The sequence below is a fragment of the Lissotriton helveticus genome, chromosome 6, assembly GCF_964261635.1.
Source record: "Lissotriton helveticus chromosome 6, aLisHel1.1, whole genome shotgun sequence".
In the NCBI taxonomy this organism is placed as follows: Eukaryota; Metazoa; Chordata; class Amphibia; order Caudata; family Salamandridae; genus Lissotriton; species Lissotriton helveticus.
Genome location: NC_136067.1, coordinates 208,979,227 through 208,987,745, shown reverse-complemented (window position 1 = coordinate 208,987,745; position 8,519 = coordinate 208,979,227). Strand labels below are relative to the sequence as shown.

The 8,519-nt window shown below is 42.1% G+C and overlaps 1 protein-coding gene across 1 annotated transcript in view; it reads left to right on the top strand.

Moving 5' to 3' along the window:
* The first annotated feature begins 326 nt into the window (after positions 1 to 326).
* LOC144762428 (cytochrome P450 2K1-like) overlaps positions 327 to 8,519 on the top strand; it is a 618,298-nt gene continuing 610,105 nt past the window's right edge. The window contains exon 1 of the mRNA XM_078647610.1: positions 327 to 829. Within this exon, the coding sequence (XP_078503736.1) occupies positions 644 to 829 (186 nt within the window). The 5' untranslated portion in view covers positions 327 to 643. The remainder of the gene's footprint in view (positions 830 to 8,519) is intronic.

Here is an 8,519-nt window from a genome sequence, read left to right as displayed (position 1 = left end):
ATAGGCACTGTGACAGAAAATCAGCATCTCATTTTTGGCAGTTTAATAACATAGCTCAAAGAAAAGAGTTCTGAACTCTGTTTTTGTATGGGCTATGTAAACTGCCAAAAATAAAATGTCAGGTCTGTCACACCCTCTAATCTCCCCCAACAAGAATTTAGGACAAAGCATTAATCTTGGATCTCAGAGGTAATTCTTAGAGGGGGTGATGGGAGGGTCAACGACAGAATTGATATTCCACTTTTGTCTTATTTCCAGGAGATCCTGATTGGGCAATCTAAATCGGATTTCTGCGTGACTAGACTTGAAATCGGTAGTCTCCCGCCAGAATCGAGAGTGTTGGCGTGCATGTTAATGATTATTAAAGTCACGCTCTCTGGCTAACGTCAGAAAGATAACAAATACACTCAACCTTCAATCTAAAGATGGTTTCCAAAGTCCACGCGTTTTTTGTTAATGTAAATAAACCATTTCCCTTTAACAAGACGTGGCTGGTACAGCACACGAATAACACAACGGGAGGAGGAGTGAAAGCGGGAGGTGGCGTAACACGCGGTGAAGAATAAAACGTGCCAAAGCATTCTTTTCCGTAGTGCCCCGCGATTCCCTTGCCGCTGCTGGTGTTGCTGGGCTACCTGTGACGATGTATTTTCCTGATCCCGTTGTCGCACTTCTGCTGTGTGTTTTAACTCTCGTTTTTCTAATACACCTTATAAACGGACGGAAGAGCGACAAATACAGCAACTTTCCTCCCGGACCGAGGCCGCTGCCGGTCATCGGTAACCTGCACATCTTCAACCTGAGAAGACCTTACCTGACCTTACTCGAGGTGAGCGCAGCGCGCTTTTTAACGCCACAGCAAATGGATGTTCTGCTTTGTTGATAGTGCGTGTTTTTCCCCTCATAGAATCGGCGCGTGCTTGTGTTGAAATAATTAATTCCCTTGGGTGAATTAAGTACCCAGGGAAACCAGCGTTCAAAATGAGAATTCATCGACTTCCCCCACCTCCCACAGAAAAGAATATAAAACGAAAACAATATATGTTTAGCTTTTCCCTACGGGTGCAGATAGCATTCTAGTTCTAAAACAAGCGTTGGCAAGGCCAATAGTTTTCGCCCAGGTAACATCTATTGGCTTTGTCAACTTGTTTTCTACATGTTGCACCGCAGAAGTAGCAGAAGCATGAAGTGAAGACCCTGCAAGATTCCGCTCTTTGAAGCAACTTGTAGGGTTGTGTGGGCAAACACCACCTTTAAGATGTTGTACAATACATAACTAGTAAAAGTTTTAGATTCTTTAAAATAGTACATATATTAAGCTGTGAACTATGGAAAGTTCTTGCTTGTACTGCACGCTGTGTAAATCCGTCCAACTGGTGTGTAGCCAAGTCAAAGAATGCTTTGCATTATATTGTATTTACTCTCAGCACATAGAGTATGTGTAGACACTAAACAAAGAGGAGCTCCCGAGTGAGATAAGCAAACAATGATCACGTTTCAGATTCAGATAAATAGCAATCTTAAACTCCCTAATGAAAGCCGCACTACACCACTTTCTCCGATCACTCAATAACACTGGCAGGAACTTTGCTTTTTTGTGGGCAGGTTTATATAGTGCCAACTCGACCCAGAGGTATTGGCGCTTTATTCAGGAGCACAGTTACATTGCACATTCAATATTGGTAGGCAGGGGAGATTGAGTGTTTTGCCCAGAAGAATCAAAGGATGTTAAGCTGATGCCAAGACATGAACCAAGTTGGCAGCTCTGGCTGTTACGCCACAACCTCTGCACTGGGTAAAAATATATATTATTCACCTGCTGAATGCGAAAATGAAGCTATAGTGTAGTTGATCATGTTTCAAGCATTCATATAACACAAGCATTTGCAATGCAATAGGTCTCGCAATTGCGAGATTTTGAGCTATTGGCATTGTAAATGACAATGCCTTTTATTTATGTGTTTAAAAAACAACACATAAATAAAAGGCATCGTCATTTACAATACCAATCAGTCAAAGTTTCTAAAATGTGAGACCTAGTACATTGCAAATGCTTGTTGTTTTAAAGCGCCCCATGTTGCGCTCTCACTTTAATAGAGGCCACGCCCCTTTCTTTAGACGGGCCTTGTCCAAAGAAAGGTCCGCAGACGTTATTAACCCCTTGAGCACTGGTCACGGAACCACTCCGTCACCAGCCACGGACGCGCTTTGCTGGTGACGGAGTGGTTCCGCCACGGCCCGGCCGCCGCGGCTGCACGGCGTCAATTCCGCGCCTGCGCTGAGTGTTCTATTGAGCGGGCGGGCCGTGACGGAACCACTCTGTCACAAGCACAGCGCGCCCGTGGCTCATGATGGAGTAGTTCCGTCACGAACATGGCGGCGCTGCATGGCCCCCCTGCCCCCCCAGCGTCGAGGCGGAATTACTGCCGCGGCCAAGGGGTTAAAGTAAAAGTAAAAAGCATTTGTTTGTCAAGTTGACAAACGCATACTTTTTTTTGTAAAAAGCGCCTAGTGAAAGTGCGCATGGTGCACTGAATGTGGCGAATGTTGCAGGAAAGCATGTAGTGCCTGCAGTAGAAGAAACACATTAACAAAAATAGTGCTTACTAAATAAGACGTACAGTTTAACAACTGAAGTAAAATGGCCAGCACTTTTTAAAATACCTTTTAAAAAAGTTAAATTTTAAACAAGTACGCCCCGCTCTTTATTACTTACAAATGTTAAAACCAGAATGTATCCCATTTGTGGTTGAATTTCTGAAATGCTCGCTAAGGTACAGAAAATGTATGGATACTTAAAAGAACCGGTTGATGTATCTATTTTTAAACAATTGCTCTTATTCTCTTTATTGTAATGTACTCCTTACGGTCTAACTATTGAATGCAAAATGGATTTATTGTACTGTATGTTTTGGACTGTATATTTCTTGTAATATATCATATGCAATTTTAAAGTGAGTCACAATGTATTTGTAACTTGTAACTTTTATGGTTTCCTATCGCGTGAACCGAATAAAGTTTAAAGTTTAAAATTCAACTGAAGTAAAAGGGCAAGTCATCATGGGAGGTTACAAATAAAGACAAAACGGTATTAAGGAGAAACTAACAAGCATATTAACGAATCAGAAGCCAGCATTTACGAGGGCAATGACATAAACCAATGACAAATATGGGCAAAGAGTGGACGGGGCTTCAATTCCATACTCCAATGCAGCATACCTCGTAGACCAGCGCATGCGCTGCCCAGGCTCGACCAAAAAATCAAGGACATGGAACAGGGTAGGCCATACCCAGATGCTGAAAAAAGCCTTGAAATACGTAAAAGTCATAGCTGTAAAGTGGCGTGGCCCTGGGTTTGCAGCCAAATAAGTGGTGCACGCAGGGAATTTTAAGTTTAAGTCCACATTTACAATGAAAAAGCAGTGGCTGCTCCTTTGCTAAGGCAGTGGAGCGTTGCCGCACTGCTTTTAGGCAGTGCCAAGAAGGAAAAACAAATGATTACAACTCAATGTTATCATTTTAATTTTCCACACTGATGCAGGTTTTGGGGCGGGGCTTAGCTGTCATCGCAGCTAGCTGGTTACGAGAAAATATGTGCACTTAAGTGCGCATGATTGTTTGGACGGCCCTCTTGGGCTGGCCAAAGAGGGCCGGCCAAACAGTCATGTGCACTTAGCATGTTTCCCTCCAGGCTGTAATTTACAGCCTGGTGGGGAACATGCACAGGCTCCCACTGCCTGTCTAACAGTAGCGTTGTGATTGGCTTAGGGCCGGGGTTCCCAAAGTGTGCGCCGCGGCACCCCGGTGCGCCGTGATGAGAAGTCAGGATGTGGCTCCTTTGTGCTGAACGTGATCCCAGCCCTCGACCTCTGCATTTAAATGGCTCAATTAAGAGCTTGGTGAGGTTACGGAGAGTGCTGTGGACATCTTGACAGTGCACCCAAGTAATAAAGCAAGCTTTACATGAAAGGGTTTAGAAGCCTAAAAGAAGGCAAACTAGTTGAATTTACCTTCAAGAAATCTTCCAAAGGCCTTGAATCAATACGGGTAACGGGCCCCGGTGGCAACCCTTGCTCAGGAAACGAAAGCCAAAGGGAGACAGGTAAAGCTTTCTCTTTTCCATTTACACAGTGATTTAATTAGATATTGGGTGCACGTTGCCGAGTATATTTCTTTTGTTAGGAGAGCATAAATGTTAATCTTTACCTATCCCGTGTTGCAAGTGGTTGTAATCCTTTTTTTTAACAGTTCCGTAATAACTGTATTTAGCGTTTTGATAATGTAACTTTGCTTACATTTTGTAAAATTTCTGACAGAATACGGTCTAACAGCAGTTTGTATTGAAAACAGTTGTGGCGCATTGTGCTCGTGCTCTTAAACATGCATGCCTATTTAAAATAATCAGTGTTTACCACAAAACGCTGTCACCTATGTTTGAGACTTCTTCTGTACCAAAAATGGTTTTGGATATCGCATTGCCTGGGATCACTGAGGCAGCAAAACTACACTTCTCTGTGTGCGTTAATATTGTAGTTTTGCAGGAATTAGGAGTCATTTAATATCTTTCTTATTTCTGTCCTAGGAACGATTTTTATTCTTAACTTGAAAAACCAATGCATGTGAGAAAGCACCAGACATTGTCCCTGTCACCCCTTGTTGGTATTTGGAGGTGGAATAACATTTAACACATGTAACTTCCCTCCCCTAACTCATGTAACTTGTAACTATGCTCTGAAACAATGTTCGTCCTCATGTAAAGCGCTCTGATACCTCCGGGTCTAGCCAGCGCTATATAAAACTTTTCAAATAAATAAAATAAAATAAAAAAAACTGTAGCAGTGGGCGAAATGGCTAAAACTGCAGCTGCCTAAAGGAAGAGATAGATAAAATGCTGTATCCCATAAAATGTGCAGACTTTGTCTCCTCGACTTCCGAAGCACGATTAATTGAACGCGTGCGTTCCCAAGATTGCACATCTGACTCGGCGCGAACAGATAGGTTTTCCTTGGGAACACGTGTTTGTCTCTGAAATGAAAAGTTACATGAATTCGTAAGACATGACCACTGTGTTTTTGTGTGTGCAATTTTACAAAACGGGACAAGACGCAAATGAGTATCGCTTTGCATATATCACATGGTTCCTAGGGTTTAAGTGTGCTTCATGAGACAATGAAAAGTAATTGCATAAAACCAAGCAGAAAAATCACTACATTAAGATACATATCAGAACGTACACCCTTTGGTTTTATTTTTTATTTAATGCGATTTTATGTAGCGCAAACATTACCGGAGGGTGTCAGAGCGCTTTACCTAAGAGCCAGTTGTGATACATAAGGACTTAGGATTACATGCGTTACATAAAAGATACAAGCAGAAAAAAATTGCAAATGTACAAGTTATAAAGTCACACAGGGAAGAGATATAAACAGAAATAAATTGCAAATGTGCAAGTAGTAAAGTCGCACAGGGAAGAGACAAATATAAAAAATTGCAAATGTACAGGTTGTAAAGTCACTCAAGGAAGAGATACAAATGGATAAGCTCTAAGAGTCACATAGGAATGGTAGAGAGTACAAAGGTCTACTGCGGTGGTTCCCAAAGTGTGCGCCGCGGCACCCCGGTGCGCCGGTAAAAAAATGGTGGGGAGCCACGGCCAACTCCCAATTAGGTCAAGGGAGCCATGGGTCAAAAAAGTTTGGGAACCACTGGCTTAGGGGAACCTCTGTGCTTCCTATTCTGGCCAGACTGAACAGAATGGGGGACAACGATAGAGGAGAGTCGGCAGCCTACAAGGTAAATGATACTTATTTTTTTACTGCCCCTGCCCCGCCACCCTTGTTCAGTACCAGGCACGACTGGCTATATAGATTGCTCTGTTAGTTCACTCGATGACGATAACATTTGACAGCTTTGAGGTAACATCAAATTTCAAATCCTATTTTACAAAAACTTTTTAAACAAATACATTCTCTGGTCTTCATTGAAAGAAAACACACCAACAACAAAATCATGTTTTAAGGTTGTGATCTGGCTATATCCCTCAACCCACACAAAGCTGGGTGAGTATCACTGAGAGGAAATGCCTCTGTGTGATCAAGTTATTATGCTAGTTGTATTATGCGGAATGTAAATTATTCACGCAGGCGTGTTTAAATGTATGGTGACTATGTATTTATTCAGTTGTGTGTGAGCAATCTTGTATTGCTAAGTTATTAGTATATAATTTTTTGTGTTTCATGACAGGAACAAGTTACGTCTTTGCATCCAGTGAACATTGGAGCATCAAGTTCCTGGTAGATATATACCTGTTATGTTATTTGTGAGTCCACAAATCATGGTTAGTTGCAGTAGCGATTTTACAATATAGGTCCTGAAGAAAGCCGGGGCAGATTCCCCCATCGGCTGAAACATGTCGACCACCTGCACAGCGCCTATGAGTAGCTTTAATTTTTAACTACTCGGCGTGCTTTTAATCTTTGACACTTAGACTTCAGTACGAACATTCTCTGAGTCCTAGTAGTTAATTTTATTAATCACTATTATCCCAGCACTGCACTCTTTTTTCACCTCTCACTATTTGAGAAGTATCATGGCTAGAATTTTGGCTTTGATCCCCGACACTATATGGTTGGGTGAGGTCTAAAGTGACCACCACCTCCCACATGATGAATAACCACCACGAGGGTGGTCTGATGGGACTTGTTCGAGCTACTGACTGAGCTCTAGTTATGCAATGACATTTGCTGATACACACACACCTGACTATTGCACGGTTTCCATAATGGTTACACGCCATTCCCTGACCTGATCTGCTCCTGTTGTGTTTTATAAGCTCTAAGAGTCACATAGGAATGGTAGAGAGTACAAAGGTCTACTGCGGTGGTTCCCAAAGTGTGCGCCGCGGCACCCCGGTGCGCCGGTAAAAAAATGGTGGGGAGCCACGGCCAACTCCCAATTAGGTCAAGGGAGCCACGGGTCAAAAAAGTTTGGGAACCACTGGCTTAGGGGAACCTCTGTGCTTCCTATTCTGGCCAGACTGAACAGAATGGGGGACAACGATAGAGGAGAGTCGGCAGCCTACAAGGTAAATGATACTTATTTTTTTACTGCCCCTGCCCCGCCACCCTTGTTCAGTGCCAGGCACGACTGGCTATATAGATTGCTCTGTTAGTTCACTCGATGACGATAACATTTGACAGCTTTGAGGTAACATCAAATTTCAAATCCTATTTTACAAAAACTTTTTAAACAAATACATTCTCTGGTCTTCATTGAAAGAAAACACACCAACAACAAAATCATGTTTTAAGGTTGTGATCTGGCTATATCCCTCAACTTACATCATCATATCAGTGGAATGATGGGCCAAACTCCTCGTCATTTAGGTTTCACTAGAAGAAATCTGGATGCATCAACTTGGAAAGTTTGAAAAAATTGCAGGGTGTTCAGGGTAGTTTAAACATCTACTTTTTATACTTTATTTTCAATCAAGCAGTATTTTGCCTTACAATTAAACACCAATATGTTCATAAGCACCTTATCTCTCAGTGTTAGAGTGCAGCCGGGTTGTATCTCATCCCCGTATCCCAGATAACCCTCACCTCGCTCCGTAATGCTATATCACCTCATGCAGGGCAGTGTCAGCTACCAAGAAGCCACAGAACTAGAAACAACAAGCATTGGCAAAGCCAATACGTTTCGCCTATGCAATTCCTATTGGTGTTGTCAATGTTTTTTCAATATTTTACTAATAAGAGCAATTAGCACATTTAGTGGAATATTGAGAGTGGGGGCATCAAGTAATATTGCTCAGACTGCCAGTCAAGAGTTTAGTCCCCATCAATCAGATTAGACTAATGAATTTTCAGAACGTATGAGCGAAGGAGGCAATAAATATTTTGACAACATAATCGTAAGTATTCCCTGTACCTCATTAAGAGCCCTTTGAAGAGGTGTGCATCCATTAGCCAGTTGAGGGCCAATATCTAGCATATGTGAAAAACATTGTGTTAAGGAATTTTAAATTGCCTCTTTTGTCAAACTTCTAAATCTGAGGTCAGACAAACCACATTACAGACTTATTTTCAGTAATATTTTCTCACCTCCTCTTACTGATTTTCCTTGTTCTGGATTCCTCTAGAATACCCCCCAATCGAATGAAAGGTAGTGCCATGGAAAACGAAGCCCCGTTAGTTTCATAAAAAATCGAGGATTAAATTAAAATAACTGCAGTTTTATTAGTGTAAACACAAACCAAAGGCATTGGGATTCTTTTCATGAGCACAAACATTTAATTACATAAGGATACATTTGTATTTTTGTTTATAGGCCTGGAGAAATTAAGTGATTTGCTGAGAATCACACGATGATGAGATAACGCTGAGACTCGAACCTGGTCCCCCCAGTTCTCACAAAAAAAAATTGGTTATTCTCATCTCCAGCCACATCTGTGTCTCGGTGAAGGCCAGCTCGCAGTTTTCCATGGGATCTATGTAGGTGCAGGCCCGAAGGGGAGGAGT